Below are 25,003 nucleotides of genomic sequence, written 5' to 3'. Positions count from 1 at the left end.
TGTTTTTTTGAGACAGAGTATCACTCTGTCACCTAGGCTAGAGTGCTATGGCATCAGCCTAGTTCACAGCAACCTGAGACTCCTGGGCTCGAGCAATCCTCCTGCCTCAGCCTCCCAAGTAGCTGGGACTACAAGCACACACCACCATGCTTAGCTAATTTTTTTCTATTTTTAGTAGAGACGGGGTCTCGCTTTTGCTCAGGCTGGTCTCGAACTCTTGACCTCAAGCAATGCCCCCACCTTGGCCTCTCAAAGTGCTAAGCTTATAGGCGTGAGCCACCGTGCCCAGGCATTGAGCTTTGTTTTTAAAAAGTCTCTATCCGTATTTTTCTCATTTCAACGAGGAAAACAAAAACCATAGTAGGTGCCAGCACAGGCCCCAGACTAGTGTTTGGGACGATCGGTCTAAGTGGGCTCCCCGTGTTGCAGATGGGCACTCCATGGTGCCGCTCACGTGTGTTTCTGACCGGCTGCCCTGGCCCAAAGGGCTCACACAGGCAGGAAAGTCGAGCTGCAGCCCAGTAGGCACTGGGCTAGCTCTTTCCCCTCCTGGTCTGTCACTTATCTCCTGACTCGATCTTCGCCGCTTCCATTTCTGTCTGCCTGGGGAGGTCCAGAATTGATGCTCTCCTCCTGCCTCCACTTGCAGATTAAAACAGAGGACCTCAGTGACTCCCTGCAGCAGACCCTCTCCCATCGGCCATGCCATCTGAGTCAAGGACCCACCATGATATCCGGAAACCAAATGCCTGGGGTAAATGCCAGCCCTTGCCATGGAACCCTGATATTCTCAGTGGGCTGGTGAATTTAATTCAATCTCTCTGCGAAATGCTAGACCTCCACGCTTGGCACTCTGTGAATTCATATTGGTCTAAAGAACCCCCTGCAGGCAATGTGGGAAAGAGATTTGTCCTAAGACAGTAAGTAACAGCAAAGGCCCACGAGGGTGTTCACATGGCAAGCCCCCTTCTGGGGAATAAAGAGCCACCCCTTCTCCGGAAATACTTAAGACTAGAACGAGCATCCATTTCTTCAGTTCTTCATTCAGCAAGGTTTACCGAGTCTTCTCTGTGTGCACAGACCTGAGCTCAGCCCCACAGGGGCACAGAGTTCTGGGCGTCTGGATCATGTTGGACTCTCAGATCCCCCAAGCATTGGGATTATTATTCCCATGTCCTGAGTGGAAGAAGCCTGGGGCAGATGGACTTTCTGTTTCACCAAATTGATTTTATTAAGAAGTAATAGTTTACCCCATCCTCCAACTCCCACCCCAATATCCTCCAGGAAAGATTCAGGTATAGGAAGTGGCCAAGGCATGGCTGTTAGCATAATCAAGTGGCATGAAATTTAAAAGAAACATTGGACAACTGAGATTATGTGTCATGTCTAGGATAAACCTTTGAAAGATAAGAAATACCCAGTCTCTGCCCCCAGGGCATTTACAGTCTGGTTGGGAGACAAGACTAACACACACAAAAATTAAATCGTAAGGCAAGGGTTAAGTAACAACATGTTGCAAGGACGGCTTGGCTGAGTGCAGGAGCTGTAGCAACACCAGCATTGATGGAGTAGCTACTATGCCAGTCGCTGGGAATACACAGTGGCATAAGGCAAGGTCACTGCCCGCAAACTGTCATAGTCTGGAGACCCGTGGGACAGATGGGCAGCAGGCAGATGGAGCCAGTGTCCCCGCTTGTAAATTCTGTGATGTGTTTCTATCTCCCTGTGTGTAGGACATGGCTTCCCTCCATCCGCTCCAGCAGCTTGTGCTGGTTCCTGGCCACTTACAGTCCGTATCCCAGTTCCTGCTATCTCAAACCCCACCTGGGCAGCAAGGTAAGAACCATGGGGTTGGGGGGGGGGGTTCCACGTAGACCAAGTCCGGTAAAGTGCTGCTGCTGCTGCCGCCTGCTGGGTGGGGGAGCCTACCTGCAGAGCACAGGTGGGTCGCTCACCCCTCTGGTATTTAGGGTAGCTTGTCCATCTCGGGGTCTGAGGAAGGGACCCCAGCAGTGCTCCTCCAGGCTCCGTCTCCTCTGCTTCCGCTTCCCAGCCTCCTGCTCAATCTCATGGAGAATTGAGACGGAAGGTGCAGGAGTGGTGGAGGGCTGGGCAGTACAAGGACGGAGAAGCACCCTGGTAAATGCAGCACACACAAGTCCCAATTCCTCGGAAGTCTCTCCTGGACAGGGATGCAGACTTACCTCCTGGAAGCCTGGCTGTCTGGATAGAGCAGCAGTGCCACCCACAGGTTGTACAAAAGGTTTCAGGTTTTCTTTGGCAGGGAAGTGACTTCCTGGCCAAGAGCAAACAGATTAAACTATTAATAATAATAGCTAGTATTTCTTGAGCACGATGTGCCCGGAGCTCTGCTGAAGGATTTTCTTGACATTCCTCAAAATAACCTTGTGCAGTAGGTAGTCAGTCATATTATGCCTCTGTTGACCTACTAGAAAGTTCCAGAACAGTTTGAGAACCATGCTCTTGACCATCACACTATACTGTTTCTCCCACTCCCATCTCCACTAACTAGGGCCAAAAGTGATGGAGAAAGTATAAACTCTCCTCTGTTGTACAAATCCCAAAGCTTCTACTAGAAGCTTTGGAAATCCAGATTCCAAACAAAACACGACTATGCCTTCCATCCTAGCACCTACCCAAATTGCAGTTTTTATATTTAGCTTCCAAGGCATCTCAATATTATTGGGATGAATGAGGATATATTTGAAGCATTAAGTGTTTATAATGTTTTGGCTAAACAACACACATCACGCTCCTGGAATAGGGGAGAGAAGATAACAGTTCATTCAATATATTTTCAAAAGACCAGAGAGTGATGTGAAAATGGCTCAAGCATATAACCAATGAGGTCAGTTTATGATGCAGGGGAAAAAATAATTCAAAATTTAGCGTCAGAAAAATTCATTTTGGTTAAAAAAATAATTAGTAACTGTGTGTCCTTGAGAAACTTACCTAACCTCTCTGAGCTTCCATTTCCTTCTCCATTAAAATGGAATAATAATAAAACTCTACCTCACAACATTATTGAGGGTTACTTGAAATAATGTATGTGAAAAGACTTTGTGCATTTCAAAATGCAATAAAAGATTAGAATTGCTGTTAGTACTCAAGCCTCTGAAATCCTAGTTCAGGGTTCCTTATGAGAGCTTTCTTGCCTATTTATTTTAACAAGGAACAATTAAGCCCCAACTCTTTTTTTTTTTTTTTTTTTTGAGACAGAGTCTCACTCTGTTGCCCAGGCTAGAGAGCAGTGGCATCATCGTAGCTCACAGCAACCTCAAACTCCTGGGCTCAGGTGATCTTCCTGCCTTGGCCTCCCGAGCAGCTGGGACTACAGATGTGCACCACCACACCCAAATAACTTTTTCTATTTTTGATAGAGATGCAGTCTTGCTCTTGCTCAGGCTGGTCTCAGACTCCTGTCCTCAAGCAGTCCTCCCACCTTGGCCTCCCAGAGTGCTAGGATTACAGGCGTGAGCCACCATGCCTGGCTAGCCCCAACTTTTTGAGACCAGAGAGCATAAAGGTCAACATCAGCAGATGCTGTACATCAGTGACCTTAGAACAGCCTGGGGACAACAGAGGCCCCGAGGTGCTCCTCTGTGCTGAGTGATTAGGGTGACCTGCCCCATTGTCTGCTTTGGTGGTTTGATGGCTCCACTCCTGCTGGGAGAATGAGAGGTCCTGGCTGTGGCCCTTACAAGAGGGAGGCCACTTGTCATGGCCACCAACCAGGCAGAACCCCTTCATGTACAGTTTTCCTGGATAGGAAGTAGAAGGAGATCCCCAGACAGTGTAACAAGCAGGTACAGTCCATACCACTCATTTGGGTTCCCAGAGGCTCAGTCCTTGGTCTTCCCTTCTCTCTCGGCCCTTCCTTCCAAGTGTAAAATGTCCTGGTTGGCCATGAGCCTCTGGCCAGTGGCTCACTGCCCTTTAGAGCTGTATGGCCCCACGTGCTTGGGCTGACATCCTCGCAGACTCGACTGGGCCTTTGGAGCCATCCCAGCTCCTGCTCCTGCTTGAGTTCTCAGCAGTCACCCCTGCACCCTCCCCTCCTGGGTTTCTTCAGCCCTGGCAATCAGATCCCAGCAGGTCATCTCGACCTTCCTTAGCCCTTGCTCCTCTCCCAGCAGGCAGGCAGGCGGGAGGACTGGTTTGGGGACTGCTGTTTACATCTCTGTTTATCCCTGTGTCTGGCCGGCCTCCACCTGTATGTGGAAATGCCTGGCAGTGCCATGGGGGCCTCTCCACGGGGCTTGAGGTGGGTTGAGGGGCCCGTAGGGAGCAGGGGGTGGGGACAGTGATCATGGTTCCAGAGTTGCAGAGCATGTCTTTCAGATGGCCTGGATTTTATTCCTCTGTTCCTTTGTCCCTCCCCTCTCACCCAGGTCTGCAGCCAAATCTCCTCCCCTTTCCACAGCAACAAGGCAGTCTCCTCCTCCCACAGACGGGGCCTGGCCTCGCGTCCCAGGTAAGCAACCATCCTGTTCCCTTTCTCAACAGAGTTTAGCCCACTGGCTTTTCTCCATGCCTTTAACAGGGCACTAACCCCTCTGGGAAGAGGCAACAGCAGTGGACTATGCCTGTCGGCACAGGGGGAAAACCAAGCTATAGCCTGGGGACACCAGTTACCCAGTAACACTGGTGGAGCCAGAATTAGAATCCAGAGATCCCAATTCCAGGCTAGCCTCCTCCATGCTGCAGATACTGAACCCCAGCCCTGAACAGGCACTACTAGCATCACTGCTCTGAGAACCAGGGGACACCTAACCTTCCAGACATACCGGAGCAACTACCAGCTCTGCCTAGGTGCTCTCAAACTCCAAGGGGAAGACTGGAGTATCATAGGCCTGACATCCCAGGCCACAAAGCCAGTGTCTCTGACCTCTGGCCCGCTGTTCCAGACTGCCTCCTGCAGGGAGCATGAGTGTGGGTCAGGCGGGTTGAGGTCTGGGGGAGGGGCTATTTGCAGAGCACCTTTTTGCCAGGGTGCATGACTTGGTGACAGCGGCATGAACTTAGTGCCACTCCTCCCCAGATTTGTGTGACCCTGTACAGTTAATAACCTGCACAGTTGCATGAGATGGCTCTGCATAGATGGATATGTGGAATGGTTGGGAATGACTGCAGAGATCGTACTGTCCCTTCTCTGTGCTGAGATACCCAGGGCTTGCTCACTAAAGGCCCTGGCTTTAGAGAGGGCTGGAGAGGCCACAGAAAACACCTGGAAGGGAGAGGGCGCCATCTAGTGGTTAAAAGAAATAGGGAATCAGAGTCATGAGCGGCTCTTCCACCTCCTCCTGGAGGCCCTCCCCAGACTCTCATAATCACAGACTTAAAGCTGGAAGAGATCTTAGTATTCAAGATCAATCCTCATATCTTGTGATATTTGAGCATGGATAAACTGGTATCAGAGATGCCACTTAAAAGCTGATTAATGTCATCCTGGGGAGGGGTAATAAGGGATTGGCTTAGGGTGGTGGTAGTAAGAATAGGGGATAAATGAGGAGATGCTTTGGAAAGTTGCATCAGTGCAATTTGGCCACTGATTGGATGTGAAGAGGGGAGGGTGAGGGTCTTGCAGATAACTTAATAACAAATGAATTAATGGAAAGGAAGTTTCAAAGGGGACTAAAACTTTGTCCTGAGGGTCTGGTCTATGCCACCTCCTCCCTATAAAATAAGACTAAATTTATGATGGCTTCAAACTATTCTGTTCTAAAAAAACCCATCTTTGGGGAAAAGAGTCCTTGACGTCTCTCTGGTCCTTTTACCTTCTTCATCATAAGGATGCCTATCTGAATAGTAAGCCTGCATATCTTGGAAGAGAGAAGGAGTAATATTAATCCTAGTCTAGGAAAAGAATAAACCAGGGAGAAGAGAAGAAGGTGAATTTAGCCCAAGTTATCCACATGGGCAGTAGCCTCTGAGTCAGACACAGTGCCTGGGCCCCTGGGCTTGGATTCCACTCTACCTTTACGGAATGGTTGGTGTCTTCAAGATTGGATTCATTCCTGACCCCAATGGGCACAACATGGTTCTATGTTTAAGGGTATATTTTCCTATGAAAATAAACTCAAGAAAGAATATCTCTTATCAACTACAAGTGAGATCAAGGTGCATTTAGATAGCACAGATTAAAATACCTTTGATTAAAGATAAAACAAAACACTTTCATGGTGGTTTAGAAAATAAAATGGCACTCATAAGATTTTGAAATTTTATGGAAGCTCTACTAATGCCATGAGTTCTTGGATGTCCTCCGTTATCTTCAGTTAATGCCTGTTGGACACCTCAGGTCCCTTGCTTTGTGGAAAAGAACAGACAAGGCAAACAACCTTTTCCTTGTCCGATTCTGTGATTTGTTTTTGCAATCATTGTAAACAACCCTACTCGCTCCTTTTATGGTGGGAACCTGAAAGGAGGAAGTAACCTCAGAATTAACCAGTGAGTCATAGCCTAAAACCCAGAAGGGCCACCTCCCTACCCTGCACTCGCACTGTTTCCACTCCAGATATTTCAGTTATTTGCTATACATACTTCACAGAAACTCCAGCTTCCACTTCCATATTGAAACCATAGGACTCAAATGTATCCAGGGATCCGTCATCTTCTAAGTGGGTCTATTAGTAAAAAAATATCAGAAAATGTCGTTCAATCTGTTGATCTTTGTGAATCTGCTTGGTGTGTGCCCCCTATTAGGCAGTTGGGTGCCCTGGGCTGCCAGGATCCTCTTTAGAACCCCACCTGGAAGCTTCCCAGCATCTCCCAGTGCCCAAGCATCTACCCAACTCTGGAGGGGCTGACGAGCCCAGAGACCTCGAGGAGCTGGAAAAGTTTGCCAAGACCTTCAAGCAGAGGCGGATTAAGCTGGGCTTCACACAGGTTTGGTTTTGGGGGAGGAGATAGAAGAAACTGAATTGAGTGAGTAGGGAATGGGCTTCCCAAGTGCAGGTTTCAAGAGCAACATGAGTCTCAATGTATTTGGGGCAAGATTATCGTGTCCCTGGGTTCCTGGAGGATAGAGCACAGTTGCCATTGGTAAGGAAACTGAGGACATCGCTGGTGGAAGTGAGAGGACTGAGAGTAGGGCAGGGGGCATGGTCCACTTGGAGTCTAAACCAATTCTTCATCTTAGAGGGAGAAGACTTGGAAAGGAGCTGAGGGCATGGATGGGTGCTTGACAGTTCTGGTTGGGGGTGTGATAGGTGCTAGAATGGTGGGGGATGTGGGCAAAGAAGAGGAGGCGGCTGTCTCTCATGTCCCTCCTTCTCGGTCCCCACGCACAGGGAGACGTAGGGCTGGCGATGGGAAAGCTGTATGGCAATGACTTCAGCCAGACTACCATCTCACGATTTGAGGCCCTCAATCTGAGCTTCAAGAACATGTGCAAGCTCAAGCCGCTGCTGGAGAAGTGGCTGAATGATGCAGGTAGGCCTCGGGGAAACGAGGATGCAAAGAGCCCTGGGGGACTCCATGGGAAAGGGCTAGTGACTTGTCTGTGTCGGGGCTTTAGGGGGTTGAGACATAGTACCCCTTTCTTCTCCTCCTAAGCCTGGAACCAAGTGAGAAATAATTCACAGGAGACGGACAGGTGGAGACAAAAATGTCAGCTTTATTACTGAGAAAGCCCTCCGGAGGACATGGCCATGAAGACTTGCCCCCATTCCAAGCCTGGCATGGACTTTAGCACAGCTCAGAGATCATGTTTGGGTCTTCAGAGCAGACACACTTACCCAAATTACTGTCTGGAATAGGTCTAGGTCAGGGAGATAGGGCAGTGGACCCTCTGGAGTCTCACAGGGAGGGGGAGACCACAGGCACAACACGAGGTCTTTGCTAACAGTTTACTACTAATTCCTGAGTAGGTGTTCGGTGGACAGGGAGTTGCTGCAATCCAGACTGGCCATGAAAGCCTTACAGCAGGAGTGGGCTTTGCAGGAGGATTCAGTGCGGTGTGGCTGTGGGGGGGGGGGGGGTGCATTCCCAGAGGTCAAGGCTATAAACCAGGGAACAGAGCATTTGGAATAATGCATAGATGAGTTTGGTGTTAGGATGGGGTCTTTCGGCCTCGGCATTATGGATATTTGGGGGCCAAATAATTCCGGTGGAGAACTGGCCTATGTGTTGCAGGATGTTTGGCAGTGTCCCTGGTCTCTATCCACTAGCTGCCAGTAGCACTCTCCCCCAGCTGAAACACCCAAAAATGTCCCTAGGCATTATCAAATGTCCCCAGGGGGAGTGGTGGTAGTGCAGAGTCACCCCTGGTTGAGAACCACCAGACTAGGTAGAGAGGGTGGGAGTGAGCCAGTCCCCGTGGCTGGGCTGTGTCCAGTGGATACCTGTGGGTTAGTGGCTTCTGTGGAGGGGGAGGGGCAGGGTGGGCAGCCGGCGGGGTGATCCCTGTGCAAGTCCCTGATACGGAAGCAGGGGAGAGGCGAGGAAGCTCCCCCAGCAGGCTGTCCCTTAGACAGCTTTCTTCGAAGCACCGAAGTGACAGAAATGACCAGAGGGTCTTAGACTCTTTGGGAAAGGGCCTTCTAGATCATTTCTAGTATGGTCCCCATCTGCTGCCTCCATCCTTCCTGAGGGATATCCCTCCTGCGGATCGTACAGCCTTAGCGCCAACATTTGTGCTAACAAGAAAGTGGCTCCAACACCAACATTCTGCCACCAAGTGGCTCAGAATCGCTTTTGGCTGAGAATCTCTTTCCACATTTTACTCGGTATTCACATCCAGCCCTCTCTGTAAAAAGCAGACTCGTGAGGGTTACTTGTAGGAGCCCTGCCATAGCTCCTCACACCCACGCGTGCCGCCGATGTCTGGGCACCCCTGAACCGTGACCACAAACACTGGAAATGCCACTGTGTGGGTCATGCAAGACCTTTGCCCAGAGCAACGAGGAGAAGCAGAAGTTTCAGTCTGTTCTGGGGCCCTTTTTGGGGGTGGGGATGCTCCTGAAAATGCCACCCCAGAGCCCACTGGGCAGGGTCGTTGGACTTCAAGTTCATTAAGGCAGGGCCTTGACAGGCCACTCGTCCCCTTCTCTGAGCCTCCTTTGTTCCTCCACCTCCCTAGAGTCCTCTCCGTCAGACCCCTCGGTGAGCACGCCCAGCTCATATCCCACCCTCAGCGAAGTGTTTGGCAGGAAGAGGAAGAAACGGACCAGCATTGAGACCAACATCCGCCTGACTCTGGAGAAGAGGTTTCAAGACGTGAGCAGCTCCTCTGGGTGGAAGCGGGTGGGCAGCCCCACGCAGGTGGGCCAGCAGGGCCCGGCACAGGCCCCTGGGCACCGAGCCCTGCCCACCTCACATGGCCCCGGGAAATGGTCAGAAAGTACATTGTCCCTTGCCAGGTGCCCAGATATTTGAGGGAAAGGCTGCCCTTCCTCTCAGGTTCCAGGAACTTCTTCCCTCACTGACCCCTCTTGCCCTGACATCTATTTAGGGCCCATTGTTTTTCTCACTGGGAGATTTAAAGAATGGGATACAGGGTCCCGGGAGACAGTGTATCTCTGTATCCAGTCTATCTAAAGAGAGCAAAGCCAGGGCATTGTATATAAATTATCTATTTCTACATTTTGTACTTTTCTAATTATAAATGTAATAAATGCCTATTGTAAACAGTTTGGAAAGTACAGGGAAGCAGAAAAAAATCCACCACCAAGTGCCATCTGAATGCATTTCCTTCTATTCCTTTTTTCCGTGTACATTTAAATAGTTGTGATCATATTGTACATGCACATTTTTTTGAACTTGTAGCGAAGACATGTTCTTGAGCCAGCATGCGGAAGCTATGAGCCCCGTGGGAGCCGGGGGACAGAAGAGGGAGAAACAGGTGTGCTCCACACAGCTTCTAGTCAGGGCCCCTTAGGTCCCAGCCTCCACACCCTCTGTAGGTACCGTTCGCCTCTGAAGGCCCAGGCAGATCCCCCAGAGCATCTGGCTCGAGGCTTTGGTGGCCACATCCTGCTGGCAGGAAGACAGGAACTGGCTTTTCCTTCTTTTTGGGATTCTCAGAGTTGCACGATTAAGGGAGAATGCGGGAGTTGGGGGAAAGGGGCCAAAACTGAAGGCTGAGCGGGAGACACCAGAACGAGGGAGTGGCCACCTTATGTATATCTGGCCCACATCCTGACAGGGCCACGTGTTTCAGCTCTCTCATTCCCCATTTTGGGATAGGAGAGCAGGAAGAAATGACAAGGGAGAAGAGTGTCAGGTCATGAGGAAGGAGCACAGAGGGGAGCGTGTGTTCTGGGGATTCTGCCTGCCCCATGTAACTCATCCATGGGCTCCTCTCATCAGAACTGCTCCTGAAGAAAGAAGTTGGAGAAGACAGGCTACATTTATGGAGCCTCTACTCTGTGGCAGGCCCTGCGCTTGGCAGTATACACACATCTTTTTCATTTAATCCTTACAATAATCCAATATGGTGGACATGATTATTCTCATTTTATAGTTGATAAGACTGAGGCTCAGAAAGGTTAAGAAAGTTTCCTGAGAACACACAGTAAGTGATAAAGCCAATATTCCATCCTAGGTCTGACTCTAAAGCTTTTGATCCATTTGTTGTTTTATCCTGCTTCTTGGGAACATTGTCCCCCAGCCCCAGTTCCCTCCTCTTGACCACACTCTGTCCCTTCGGTCCCTGTAGAACCCCAAACCCAGCTCAGAGGAAATCTCCATGATTGCAGAGCAGTTGTCCATGGAGAAGGAGGTGGTAAGGGTCTGGTTCTGCAACCGACGCCAAAAGGAGAAGCGAATCAACTGCCCTGTGGCCACACCCATCAAATCACCCATCTACAATTCCCGGCTGGTGAGTGGCCAAGCTGGCTGCCAAGCACTAGGGGACAAGATACCTGGAGGGCAAAGAGTCTTCCCCATCCTGGGAAAGGTGGTGGTTGGGGGACAGAGGGGACGGGGCATGCAGTAAATAAATAAGCAAAGAGAAGCTGTGTATAAAATATATATGCTGTGCAGACTGGAGAAGGGTGAAGGGGTAGGAAGTGATAGTGGGGAGATGCTCTTTTAAAAGGGAGGTCAGAGGGGAACCTCCTTGATAAGGCGGCATTTGAGTGGAGACCTAGAGTTGTAAAGGAATGAAATATCTGGGGGAAGAATGTTCCAGGTGGAGGGACCAGCAGGTGAAAATACCCAGCATGTCTGAGGAGCAGCAAGGAAGCCAGTGTAGCCGGGGCAGAGCAAGCGGGCTGGGGGGTGAGAAGCAGGAGAGGAAGCCAGTGGAGGCATAGGGAGCAGACCACCCAAGCTCTTAGGGGCCACTGAAAGGACCCTGGCTTTCAGTTTAGGTAGAAGGAGAAGCCATTGGAGAGCTGCAGGCGGAGAAGCCTGAGCTGGTGACACGGGCTGCTGTGCGGAGAATAACCTGTGTGGCAGCGGGAGACCAGCTAGGAGGGTCACTGTGATCAGTGGCGGAGGCTTGGCCTAGGCTGGGAGCCATGGTGCTGAGAGGGGGAGTTGCATTCTGGGCATGCTTTGACTGTGGAGCAACAAGATGTGCTCAGATAGGGACTGTGAGAAGTGAGGCAAAGATGACTATAAGGGTTCTGGTCTGAGCAACAGGTTGGAAGGTACCACCATATTCTGAAATGATGAAAACTGCAGGAAGAGCAGGTTTGAGGAAAAAAGCTAAGAATCTGAGGCTGGTCATGTTAAGTTGGACATGCCTACTAGACATCCAAGAGGAAGAATCAAGGAGTTATATCTGTGACTCTGGTGTTGAGAGAAGAGGCCAGGGCTGGGAATACTTTGGAGTCCCAGGCAGACATGGAAGTTTGGGGAATAGGAAGTATCTTCTCCATCCAGGGCAAGATGGTACCGGGAGGGTAGGGGTAGAAGGTTCTCCTTCTCTGGGCATGATGATGGCTGAAGGTTAAAGGAGTTGGAGATAATGATGTTGTGCTTGGGTGAAATTCAGCGTTGTCAGGGTAGGACATAACTGTCTCATACAAACTATACCACTGTTGATTCTTTCATCATCCATCCACCATCTGTATATTGGTCTCTGTGCTGACGGCTGGGGATACAAAGATAAATACTATGTGTTTCCTGTCCCAGAGGACCTCCCTGCCTAGCAGAGGAGCAGACAAATAAATGAATGATAAACAACATGACCATCTCTCTAGGAGGACTTAGGAGCAGCAGCTAAGAAACCTTTGGAGGTGGCGCTTAGGGCAGGCTTCCCCAAGGTGATAATTAATGGCTGTGCTGAGTCTAAAAGGACAAGAAGCAGCGAGAGGCAGAGCTCTCACGAACGTGGTGGTGTGGAGCAGAGAATGTGCAGTGCATTCCTGGGACTGCATGTGGTCCCTCGTGGAGGAATGTGGAAAGGTGAGGCTGGACAGATCGGCAGGGGCCCAACTAGGAAGGGACTGTGTGCAACGCTGAGGAACCCAGGGTTTGGGAGAATCCCTAGAGGGTTTCAAGGAGGGGATTGGCATGATCAGATTTGCTTTTTCAGATGATCACTCTGACTACAGAATAAAGGGTGGCTTGAGAGGCACAAGTCGGTTGCAGGGAGCCCAGTTGGGACGTGACTGCAGCTATCTGGTAGGGAAATAATGAGGACAAAGCAAACCCACATGGTAAGGATGAGGGGATAGGGGAGATTCACGAGATAATTAGGTCTTGGTTAATAAATTGAAAGTTGGGCGGGGGCAGGAAGAGCAGTAATGAAAAGAAGAGCCTCTGAGATGACGCCCAGCATTCAGGCTGGGCCAGGTGGGGAGATGGTGGTGCCATTTGTGGAACAAGCAGACAGGGAGGAGCTGGTTTGGAAGCAGGGAGAAGTGATGATTTCAGTTTCTATGTCACTATGATGTACAGTGAGGCCTGCAGGACACCCAAGTAGGAACGTCCCTGGGCACCTGGATTATGGGTCTGGAGGTCAGGAGGGAAGGCTGGGATGGGGCCGTGGATGAGGAGACACAAGCATACAGTCAGTGGCTGAAAGCCTGGGTGAGGAGGGACTCACCCATGGAGTTTATATGGAGGAAGCAAAGAGGAAGGCCCATGTCCCAACCCTGAAGAACCCCATGGGCAAAGGAAGAGGATCAGGGAGGAGACTGCAACCAAGTAGGTGTGAGGGGTGTTGCACAGGGCTGAGCCCTACAGGGGTGCTATGGGAACCCAGAAGAAAGACACCCAAATCCAAATGGGGTCTGGAGGGCAGACGCCTAATTTGTTTGAGAACAGATTAGGAATTAGCAAGAGTATCGGGCAGAAGGAACAGCTGCGAGAAGGCACAGAATTGTAAAACAACATGATTTATTTGAGAATCACAAGCATTTCAATGTGGCTGGAGCCAGGGATTTGGGATTAAAAATCAGAGAGGTTGATAAGGGCTGGATCATGGTGGGCCAGGGATACTAAATCACCGAAAAGCTGGGAGGAGCCATTGAACATTTCAGGCTGGAGGCAACGTGATATTCATTCATCATTCCTTCCTTAAATATTCACCGAGCACGCACTATATGTTTGTCACTGGGGATAGAGTGGTGAACAACAGTCTAGCAGGGAAAACAGACGCTAAACAGATGCTCTTTGTGATGAAGGCTTCAGAGGAGATGAGCAGGTATTTGAGGGACCTGACCTAGTCCAGGGTGTCAGGGGCTTCTCTGAAGAATGATGTTTAAACTGACTCCAGGAAAATGAATGTCACCATTGACATTCATGAGGAAAGTGTCTGAGTTGGGGGTGGGGAAGAATGTTCTAGACAGAGGAAATGGTGTGTGCCAAGGCTCAGAGGCTGGTGGTGGTGTGGGGTGGGGTGGGAGACGGCTGGAATGGGCTGGGAGCCAGGGGGTGAAGGAGAGTGCGCATGAGGCGGCTGGAGTGGCAGGGAGGGGCTGGGTTATGTAGGCATTGTAGGCCACATTAAGGAACTTGGACCATGTCACAGGAGCCTTGGAATCTTTAAAGACGGGGCTTTGTTTAGAGCAGACGGGAAGTAGGTCTTCACTTGGGTTCAATTCCAACCCAGGACACCAACATGGAGGGAAACAGTGGGAGGCCTAGAGAAGCAGGGAAGGGGCCTCATTTGTTATCAGCACTTGTTCAACGCACATTTTTTGAGCACCGCAGAAGGCCCTGAGGATGCAGCCGGGAACCACACAGGCATTATCCTGCCGTCATGAAGTCTGCAGCCAAATGGGGCAGAAAGACATTAAATAAATGGTTACACTAATACTTGTGATGCCATGAAGGAAGAGGACAGAGAAAATGTCCTGATCCTGTCTTCTCAGATCTCATTGAGACAGTCCCTTGGGACCGGGCTATAGTTTCTTCTGCTTCTGGTATGAAATGATCTAGTTAATTCAGGAACCAAAAAAGGCAAAGTGGTGCAGACCAGTGTGGGCAGAATACTACCATATACATAGGTCTCTGTGTGTGTGTGTGTGTGTGTGTGTGTGTGTGTGTGTAAAATAAAAAAGGGGGAATCATATACAAGTATATTTATATTTGCATATGCATATATTAGCCTGTCTCTAGAAGGAAATAGAAGTAGCTGGTCACAGTGACTCAATACATTATTATTTATTTAAAAACAACTTTCTTGGGTGTGGCAGCAGGGAGGAAGGAGGAGAAGAGGGAGAGAGATTACTGATAACATCTCTTACTACTCTGCCACCCTTCCAAACCATACCCCACACCCGTCTCCGCCCTTCACCCGTCTCACCCCATCCTCCTGAGGAGGCTCATTGTCTGAGGAAAGGCAAATGCATGCAGTGAGAACCCTTGCTGATTAAGGAGGAGATCAGTACATGCTGCGTCCTGTTTGGATGGGATCTTCCAAATCAGGGAGGGGAGGAATATCAAATCACAGGTCCCTGAGCAGAACTGCCTTTCAAAATCCTCTGAAAACACTGGTCCAGGCTTCCCCTGTCAGCATGAGAAGAATGAGGGGTAGTGACAGTATCCAGATGATAGCTCAAAAGAAGAGTTGATAACATCTAGAGATAATACAGCAGTTGACAGCTTCTTCCTTCAGGAAGGAAGGGAACTCATATTTAACAAGCCGGGACTTCTTGCCAGCCATTAGGTTGGAAGCTTTGTGGACGTGATCTCATTAGATCTGAAGTAGAAGAAAATATAAAGGAGGTATTGCTGCTGTTTTATGGATGAGAAAACCAAATCTCAGTGGGGTTAGGTAACTCACCCAAAGTCACGTGGTGGAACCAAGTCTTACTCCCAGATCTGTTGGATTCTAATGTCCATTCTTTCTATTCTATCTTATTCTGGGTTGTTCCAGGATAGCAATAGTGAGGTGGAGGTTCCTGAATTGCATGGGAGGTTAAATCATCATAGGTCTCTTTCTAATCTCAGAGCAGATGGTGCTAGGAGGTCTCCAGGGCAGAATGAAAAGCTTCCGAGAGCAAAGTTCAGCTCCTCCAGTGATCTCTGGAGATTGCATGGTCCATTCATTCATCAAGGTGGGAAAGTCTAAAACAGAGTTTCTGGGGCTGGGCACTCTGCTACTCTGAGCAAAAGCAGGGTTTATTTTAGGAAGGAAGAAATGGAGACCAGAAGAGAGGCAGGCGGCTAGCAGCACCTGCCACAGCACGGTCCAAGAGGCTTGCTCTTCTCACTGCCAGGGCACCCGGCAAGGCAGCCTTCGGCTTGGCAGTGCCAAAGAAACCTTGCCAGGGGACACACGGCAGGGAGGGGAGGGCTTGGCGTCGGCACTGGGGAGCTTCCGGAGCAGAGTGGAGCTGGAGCTGGATGCCTGTTTGTGGTCCAGAGGCCTTCCTATAAAAAGGAGGACGGAGCAGAGGTTTGGGACTAAGACATCATCAAGGAAGCCAAGCCCTGGTCTCTGCAGAGCCTGGGCCCAGGGTCCTTGGAGAAGGACCCCGAGTTGGAGAAGGAAGCAGGAATGAACATTTACGAGCTGCTCTTGTTTTTCAGGTCTCTCCCTCAGGGTCTCTGGGCCCCCTCTCTGTCCCTCCTGTCCACAGCACCATGCCTGGAACAGGTGAGCTTTAAAATGAAGTTTCTGAATAACATCAGAATTCCTTTAAATGCGGGATATTAGAACTGAAAGGCACCTGAGTCAGCCTTTCCTAAATATATTTCTAAGGATATTAAAATCTGTGCTGGGATAAAACAAAGTTTCCATGATCATTTAAGTTTGGGAAATGCTGATGTAAGCAAAGTTCAGACAAGTGTGTGTTTGTTTTTCGTTTTGTTTTAATTGCAGCACTTCCTAGCACTCATGTGCATAGGACATTCCAACAGAAGCTGTATGGAAGGCTGAAGGAAGGCAGGGCTTGCCAGACTAGTTTTCTACAAACTAAATTTCTCTATGTTTCAAAAAGTACCTATACAATTTCAAAGAAACTAGATCGGGTGACCATATGTCCAAGTGTGCCCAGGACAGTCCTAGTGTCTGCCGCATGTCCTGACATAATTATCAATGGCACTTCCTTCTACTTTTTAGTGTCTTAGTTGGATGGTAAAATATATGTCACCCTATCGACAGAACACAGTTGGGGAGACATAAACACAAGAATTAATCCAAATCTGCCATTGCCATTTTACAGAGGATGAAAATGAGTTTCAGGGAAGTAAAACAAGTCAGCACAGGCCATAGAGCTGTTTAGTGAGTGGCCTGGAACCGAGACAAGACTCGAGTCCCTTCACTCCTGGTTCAGTGCTCTTTCTAGAAGACCATGCACCTTTTCTTTGTGGAGATGGGAAACTGGAGGAGGCTGGCAATCCCTAACTGTGCTCCTAGCTTCTCCTCCTTCCCTGTGCACTTTCTTTCCTCCTCTCTTCCTTCCTTCTTGTTCTTTTCCTCCTCCTGCCTCTTGGTCTGGGGCTGCATATGCCCAGCCCAGGGTGTGTCCTGGAGTAGGATGATTTTGGCATCTGTCCTTCTTGCATTTGGCAAGTCTTGGACTTGCAGAACCAGCCGCACCACTCTCAAGGGCCTGGGCTGCAGAGAGCATTTGCCATGAGAGCCCCTCTGGGGACGGGCAGAAGTTGATGCTAACGTGATGGGAGGTGGGCGGATGGGTGGGGGGTAGGAAGAGGGTGAGGTACCTTTGGGGATACACCAGGAAATCAAGTGTCTGAAGGGCCATGTCACGAGGGCCCAGGACCCAGCAGCATTATTTTCCTCTTGTTTTTGCCTCTCCTTGTCCTCAGTAACGTCATCCTGTTCCCCTGGGAACAGCAGCAGGCCTTCGTCTCCTGGCTCAGGACTCCATGCCAGCAGCCCCACTGCAACTCAAAATAACTCCAAAGCGGCAGTGAACTCCTCCTCCAGCTTTAACTCTTCAGGGTAAGAGGAGGGGAGAGTGCAGAGACATCCTAGCAGGGCCAAGGGACGTGTGAGAAGTTGGGTCAATGCCTTGGGAAAGAAAGCTTGTCACAGGGTTGGAGGAAGGGAACGTGGGGTAGGAGAGGACAGAGTGGAGAGCCAGACTGGACTTTATCCCTAGGGAGTGGGGATTTTAAAAAGAAGCTTCGGCTAGTGAGCAGTCCTGGCAAGGAGCTGATGTCAACAAAGCCAAAATTTCCATCCTCACTTTGAAGGGTGGAAATTTCCAAACACTCTTGTCAGAAAGGGCCAGGTCCTTTGCTGGGCTTAGGAGTGCTCTGCTTCATGCCAGGGACCTAGTTCTCAGGGTGTTCTGATGCGAGTCTAGAGCTTACGCACAAAGAAAAGCCTGGCTTCAAGAGTGGCTGACCTAGGGAGAGAGGGAAGTTGTGCCGCCTCCTGCCTCCTGGGCCTTAGTTCATGAACCAAAGAATCTACTCCAAAAAGTATTTTGAGAACTGATGCCTTGAGAGAGAGAGATTCTGTCCTGATTCAGAACAAACCAGAGATTGGAAAGTTAGGCGATAGGTTATCGACCTAAGCTTATCGGAAGAGATAAATCCACTTGTCCAAATTCAGGCAGTTCAGCAAAGCTGCAGCTCTTATTGGCCAATTGTTGAATAGCCCAAAAAGTTGGAACTCCTCGCCTACCCCCATGGGGAGAGACAGAAAGGGAAGGAGGGTCAATGGAGGGGGAGAGAGAGAGAAATATGTAATATAATATATATTATAATATATATTGGTAGCTTTAAAAAGTTGTTTTGAAACATTTGATGAATGCCACAACATTCATCATTTTGAAGTGTACAATTCACTAGTTTTTGGGGTTTTTTTGAGACAGAGTCTCATTCTGTCACCCTGGTAGAGTATAGTGGCATCATCATAGTTCACTGTAACCTCAAACTCCTGGGCCCAAGCGATCCTCCTGCCTCAGCCTCCCAAGTAGCTGGGACTACAGATGCACACCACTACACCTGGCTAATTTTTCTATTTTTTGTAGAGACAGGGTCTCATTCTTGCTCAAGCTGGTCTCAAACTCCTGGCTTCAAGTGATCCTCCTTCCTCAGCCTCTCAGAGTGCTAGGTTTACAGGCATGACCCACCACATACAGCCTGTTCAGTAATTTTTAATATTCATATAATCACAAGGTTGTACAACTATCATTGTTATCTAATTCTGGAACATTTTCATGATCCCCAAAACAACCCCTGCAACTGTTGGCAGTCACTCCCCACTCCTGTCTTCCCGCATCATATGAGTAGCTTTATGATTGACTTGTTTCTTTCTTCTTTCCAGATCTTGGTACCGATGGAATCATCCCACCTACCTCCACTGAGACCAAAAAGTTTCCCCTACTGCACCCTGCCCCATACTGGCCACTGGAAGGAAGGGAGTCATGCCTGTTGTGTATGGACAGATTACTTTCAGAAGAGCGAAAGAAAATCCCTATTGTCAATGAACCCAAACTGTTACCTTCTGCAGGAGCAAGGGCCTCCAGAGATCCAAACTGTGATTGAACCATGTTCTGACTTCTAATTGCCCTTGAAACACATAACCCCTCCTAGGAGTTTACCATTTTCACCTTCCTTGCCTGTGACCTTACCTTCTAGTTTCACGTACTTTAGACGGCTTCACTGTGGCAATAGTCTTTCAGAGAAAGAACTTCTTGCTATTATTCTCCAACTCATCTGTGGGCTTCTGGGGACAGCCGTTTGCCTGGCGTATCAAACTACCAGAAGGCGAGATAATGGTTTTGACTCTGAAGTTAGCTACAATCCCTGGACTGATCCCTAAATCTGTGCAAACATTTGAATCTGATATCTCCACCAAAGCCTTGATGTTTTCTCTGTTCAGAAAGTTTTTCTGACTGAATCTTCATTTCACCCTATTTTCTTTTTAACCTCACACCCTTTTCTACAACCAAATGTATTTGTCCTCCTGGTCCACAGGAACATTGCTCTGCCCACCGGGGCTCTTCTCTCTGCTCACATCTGCCCAGAGTTCAGGAGTGCTTTTTTCTCTCTCTGTCTGTTTCTCCTTATCCGTCTTCTTTCCTTTCTCTTGGCTGCAGGAAAGGAAGAACGCAAGAGCAAACACACAACAATTATGCTGGCAAAATACCTGTATATAGCCCTTTCCTATTTTTGCATTATGTTCTTCTCTCCTTAATGTGGAATTTTCCAGCAAAATGTTTAACTCAGGTGTGAATTTTGAAGACGTCTCTGTAATATTTTATCTTCTTTTTTTAAAAAAAAGAAAAAAAGAAAGGAAAAAATACCAAAGTGTGAAATACTGTGCTAACTTCCACAGAGTTCCCACGTGGGCTGGGAATCTTTGTTGACTTTTTCGGGAATGTTATTCATAGAGTCTCCTTCTTTGTGGGCCAGTGTGTAGAGATGTAACATGAAGTCATTCCAGAAATGGTTGCTTTTTTCAAAAAAAGGCTACACATCCAGGAAACTGGTGAGATTCAAAGGAATCTCTGTGTTCCTCAAGAAATTTGTATAGTGATTATAAAAGCTATTCCACTGTTGATAAGAGGTTTAGATTGTTGTTTTTTGCCTTTTTGTTGTGGGGGGGGATGTGAATGCATATAAGGAGATGGGACAGGGACAAATGTTTCAGGTTGGTTCATTAGGTGCATTACTCCCCACCCTGAAGCTAAAGATGCCATACGTTATTACAGGACCCTGAAGAGCTCAGAGTTCTTACTCTTTGTGGTGGAACAGCCTTGAGGGCAGACTAGGCAAGAGATTGGTGTCCTCATTTTGGAAGGGAGAAAATGGTGCATGTTTAAGGTGAAGTCATTTGGAGATTCAAGAGTTGGAGGCTGAGGCTGATATCTCATGGTTCAGATATCTCAAATGTCAATTATTCATCGTTTACAATGGAAAGCAATAAATATTTGAGACAAAGGATAATTTAAGAATCCTATATATTTGGCTTCAGAATGTGCTTTGACTTTTGGCAAGGAGGTCGAGGGGCAGGGAAGCTATCCTTGTGGTTTTTCTTAGACTAATACAAATTTAAAAAGTTACCATTGCTGAGTTAACAGTGACCTGTGGGAAAGGGAGCCCCCTCAATCATGTAATGGCTGATGGGGAAAAACTAAAATTGGGATTAAACATTTGCTTCAAATAATAATATCCATGTGGGCAACCTATACACAAATAAGGGTTAACTGTTCCTGATGCTTGAATGGGGCTTATATTAAGTCTCTTATTTCATGTCATGATATGGAAGAAGGCCTATTGGTAGTGGTTACTTTCTCAAGATCTAGTTAAAAGGGGTTTGGTGTGTAGCAAAGAGGTAGAAAGTAGAGCCTTCAGCAGTAATTCAAGTATACAAAGGGACTACTCCACCACCCATGGGCCCATCTATGCATATGTCTGCACACACACACACACACACACACACACACACGCACACACAGGTGTGCACTCCTCCTCGTGTACTCACGGATGCCAGAGCTGACCCTTTCCTACAGCAATCCAGGCTATCTTGACATCCTGTTCGGGTGAGTGGTGAAAATTGATCCCCTGCACTGCCCATAACTCTGGTTTTCATACGTTTGCCTATGGTCTTTGTGAAAGAAATAGAATTGTAGCCTAATTGCACAGCTTCCAGTAGCTTCCCTTGCCCATTAACTTACTTGGACAGTTGCTGAACAAAGTCAAACCTGAAAGTGAGCACAGATTCACCTTTATGTCTGCATGATTCTGTAAAATACGTAATTCCAGGGAAGTTTAATGGTAGCTTGATTAGCAGCTGTTTCAACATCTAATTAGGGACAAGAAGGGCAACAACCAGTCATTGCCGAGGGAGAAAGAAAAGGAAAAAAAGATTGTTGCTGCTGCTTTTCAAATTTTCTTTCTCTGATGCTTAGTTGATGCAAACCTGGTGGGCCCAGCTGTGGGTTCTTAAGACAAAGTAAAGACTTTTGGTCTGATTTAAAGAATGAGTTTATCAATCCCAGGACTCAAATCAGGAACCCTCCCCTGAGCCCCCGGGGTTTCCAGGGCAGTGTCCTTCCTCCATGTGCACCATGCATGCTCCTGTCATATTGCACGGCCTCTGCTGCTTCCTCCCTGTGTGGGGGGACCTCTTTGAAATGGAGGCTTTTTTTTTCTGTATCCCTGTGCCTAACGTTGTGACTAGCACATAATAATCAATTAAAATTTTAAGAAATGGGCCAGGGGTGCTGGCTCACACCTGTTATCCTAGCACTTTTGGAGGCTGAGGCAGGAGGACCGCTTGAGGCCAAGAGTTTGAGACCAACCTGGGCAAGAGTGAGACCTCATCTCTACAAAAAGTACGAAAAGTTACCCTGGCATGGAAGTGCATGCCTGTAGTCCCAGCTACCCAGAAGGCGGAGGCAGGAGGATCGTGTGAGCCCAGGAGTTTGAGGTTGCAGTGAGCTATGATGAGGTACCACATGCTAGCCCAGGCAAAAGAGATCCTGTCACAAAAAGAAACTTTTTTTAAACAATGGAATTCCTTTTTTTCCCCTCCTCTAAACAACTTCTAACACCCTTCACTGAGGTAGGAGCGGTGAGTACATGAGAATACATTACACATCTGAGGGAAATTTTAGTTGTGTGGAGGCAGCATATCTTGGGGATTAAGGGCATGACCTCCAGAGTTGTACTGCCTGGGTTTGTGCCCAGCTCTGCCTCCTACTAATTGTGTCACCTGGGGAAAGTCTTGACTGCTCTGTGCCTCAGTTTCTCACCTATGAAATGAGGATAATAGGTCCCATCCATAGAGTTTTTAGGATTAAATGAGTTTACATATATGTATGCACACACATAGAGTGCTTGGAACACTGCCTCTTGGAACAATGGTGCAATACAGTTATTATTTATGATCATTGTGATTATTATTGTCATTGTTATTAAAGTAAACTGGTGGAGAGTTTCCTGTTCCCTGCTGTCCCCCAGGAGCCCAGAGCATTTCTGGGGATGCCATTGTTGACAAGGATCTGATTTGGTGGAACAGGGATTGTGGCCAAAGATATATATATTAATAAAATTTAATCCCAGCTAATAAAGCTTGAACCTGGAATCCCAGTCACCCTAGGATAAAGGCCCAATATCCTAGGAAGAACTGTCACCTTCCCTTATCCCCTCAGCCTTTAGACTCCTGGAGCTAAATACTCTGTTCTTTTGTGGGAAACAATGGCAGATTCAGACCCTAGAGGGGAAAAAAAAATACTGCAACAAAAACAAATGGGGAAAAGGATGAGATCTGCATACTATCCACTTACTGAAATGGATCCTTCCGCGTTTTCTTTCTGTAGACTATCATTACCTCTTATCTGGTCTATCTCAACACAAGTGTAACAGGTCTTCTCCGATTCATCTTATGCTGATTTTAGTTGAGTGGCCCTAGAGCAGCTGGGGTTCTCAACTTTGGCTACACACTGGAATCATGCAGGGAGCTTTAAGAATGATTGACATCCACACAAAGATTCTGATGTACTTTGTTTGGGATGTGGTCTGAATATTAGTTTTCTTTTAGAGATAGGGTCTTACCCTGTTGCCCAGGCTGGAGTGCAATGGTGTGACCAGAGCTCATTGCAACCTCAAATTCCTGAGCTCTAGTGACTCTCTTGTCTCAGAATCCTGAGCAGTGGGGCTACAGACTGTGCCACAGTGCCCAGCTAATCTTTTTTTTTTTTTTTTTTTTTTTGTAGAGGCATGGTCTCACTATGTTGTCCAGGCTGTTCTTGAACTCCTGAGCTCAAGCGATCCTCCCACCCTGGCCTCCCAAAGTGCTGGGATTACAGATGTGAGCCACCGTGCCCAGCTGGCATTGGGATTTCAAAAACTACTCAAGTGATTCTGCTGTGCTGTCAAGGTTAAGGACCACTGCCCAAATGTGCACACAAGATCACTGGGGATCTTGTTAAAATGCAGATTCTGGCTTAGTAGGTCTGAGCAGAGGGTCTGAGTCTGTGTTTCTAACAGACTCCCAGGTGATACCGATTTTGCTGGTCCATAGACCATACCCTGAGTTCAAGGGCTTGGAGAGCATGATAACATGATTCCCTAGCTCTATAACATCATGGGATCTCTTTTATCCACATAATAAAATGCCTCATCCTGGCATCTTAGACTGGCAACAGAGGCATTTAAGGCCCTCTGACAGCAGTGGTTTTCAAATGTGATTGATCATCTGAATGACTCTTGGGTAGGTTTTTTTTTTTTTTTTTTTAGACAGAGTCTCACTCTGTTGCCCGGGCTAGAGGGCCATGGCATCAGCCTAGCTCACAGCAACCTCAATCTGCTGGGCTCAAGCAATCCTGCTGCCTCAGCCTCCCGAGTAGCTGGGACTACAGGCATGCGCCACCATGCTCGGCTAATTTTTTCTATATATATTTTTAGCTGTCCAGCTAATTTCTTTCTATTTTTAGTAGAGACAGGATCTCGCTCTTGCTCAGGCTGCTCTCGAACTCTTGACCTAGAGTGATCCTCCCACCTTGGCCTCTCAGAGTGCTAGGATTACAGCCGTGAGCCACCATGGCCGGCCCAGGGCAGGTTTTTAAAAAATACATATTCCTGGGCCCCACACCAGACCTACTAAATCACAATATTTGAGGTGCAGCCTGCACAGTGTATTTTGAAAACACTTTGCCAGTGGTGTAGATGGTTGACAAGCTTTAGGAACTACAATATGCTTCCAATATAGTTTTCCAGGCTCATTTCCCATTAATTCAACCAAAAAACATTATTGCACCTGTCTCATAACAGGTACTAGGGAAACAAAAGATGAAAACAGTGTCATCCTCACCTTTGAGGACTTGGCAAGATAAATGACCAAAACTAGAATATGTACTATTCCCCAGACATGGTCTAAACACTCATACCTCTGCTAAAGGTCTTCTTTTGAGAATGTCTGGGTCCCTCAGCACCCTATCATTGTGCGGATCAACCAAGCCAGACCCTCTTTATCCCATCTGAGACTCCATACTTCTCTCTTCAAACTTACTGTGCTTGGTATTAAAATAGACCCAGAGGAGGAGAAAGGACTTACCCAAAGTGAAACAATAGTTGACATTTATACAGTGACTTCTATGTGCCAACCATTGTTCTAACCAGTTTACACATGTAATCTTTTAAAATTCTCACAATACCCTTATGAACTGGGTTTTATTATTATCCCCATTCTGAGGATGAGAAAAGGGAGAAACAGAAAAGTTAAGTAACTTGCCCAAAGGCATACCAGGCAAGGTTTACCCTTAAGCCTATGCTTTCCTGCTAAGTTGGTGACAGGGCTGAAATTTAGAATACTGTAACTTCTAATTCTCAGGCCTGAGCACTTCCCTGGTTATCAGTTATTTGTGTGCTTGTTTCACAATTCAGATTCAAGTATGAGGGCAAGGCCGATGTTTTACATCTCCCACAGTGCCTACGTAGGGTGCACGCACTTAGTAGGTGCTCAATAAATGGTTACTGGATGGGCTGTCCCATCAGGGGAGAGGAGGAATGGGTGTTAATTTAACAGACAGACAATAACAGATAAACAAGCCCAACGGCCTGCAGGTCTCACGTCACCACTAGATCCCTTCTCACCCGGCCCCCACCCCGCCAGAAGAAGGAACGTCCAGCGTCCAGCTCCGGCTCTGCGCTC

General features: G+C 48.0%; 1 protein-coding gene across 1 annotated transcript in view; it reads left to right on the top strand.

Annotated features, from left to right (window-relative positions):
* POU2F3 (POU class 2 homeobox 3) overlaps nt 1-19,202 on the top strand; it is a 72,281-nt gene extending 53,079 nt beyond the window's left edge. The window contains exons 4-13 of the mRNA XM_045555400.1: nt 650-773; nt 1,732-1,836; nt 4,413-4,495; nt 6,727-6,909; nt 7,314-7,455; nt 9,104-9,240; nt 10,682-10,843; nt 15,955-16,021; nt 17,197-17,332; nt 18,668-19,202. Coding sequence (XP_045411356.1) covers nt 650-773; nt 1,732-1,836; nt 4,413-4,495; nt 6,727-6,909; nt 7,314-7,455; nt 9,104-9,240; nt 10,682-10,843; nt 15,955-16,021; nt 17,197-17,332; nt 18,668-18,707 — 1,179 coding nt within the window. The 3' untranslated portion in view covers nt 18,708-19,202. The remainder of the gene's footprint in view (nt 1-649; nt 774-1,731; nt 1,837-4,412; nt 4,496-6,726; nt 6,910-7,313; nt 7,456-9,103; nt 9,241-10,681; nt 10,844-15,954; nt 16,022-17,196; nt 17,333-18,667) is intronic.
* Nucleotides 19,203-25,003: the final 5,801 nt, after the last annotated feature.

This window comes from Lemur catta, chromosome 7, assembly GCF_020740605.2.
Source record: "Lemur catta isolate mLemCat1 chromosome 7, mLemCat1.pri, whole genome shotgun sequence".
In the NCBI taxonomy this organism is placed as follows: domain Eukaryota; kingdom Metazoa; phylum Chordata; class Mammalia; order Primates; family Lemuridae; genus Lemur; species Lemur catta.
The sequence above is the reverse complement of the archived record's forward strand: the minus strand, read 5'-3'. Positions and strand labels throughout refer to the sequence as shown.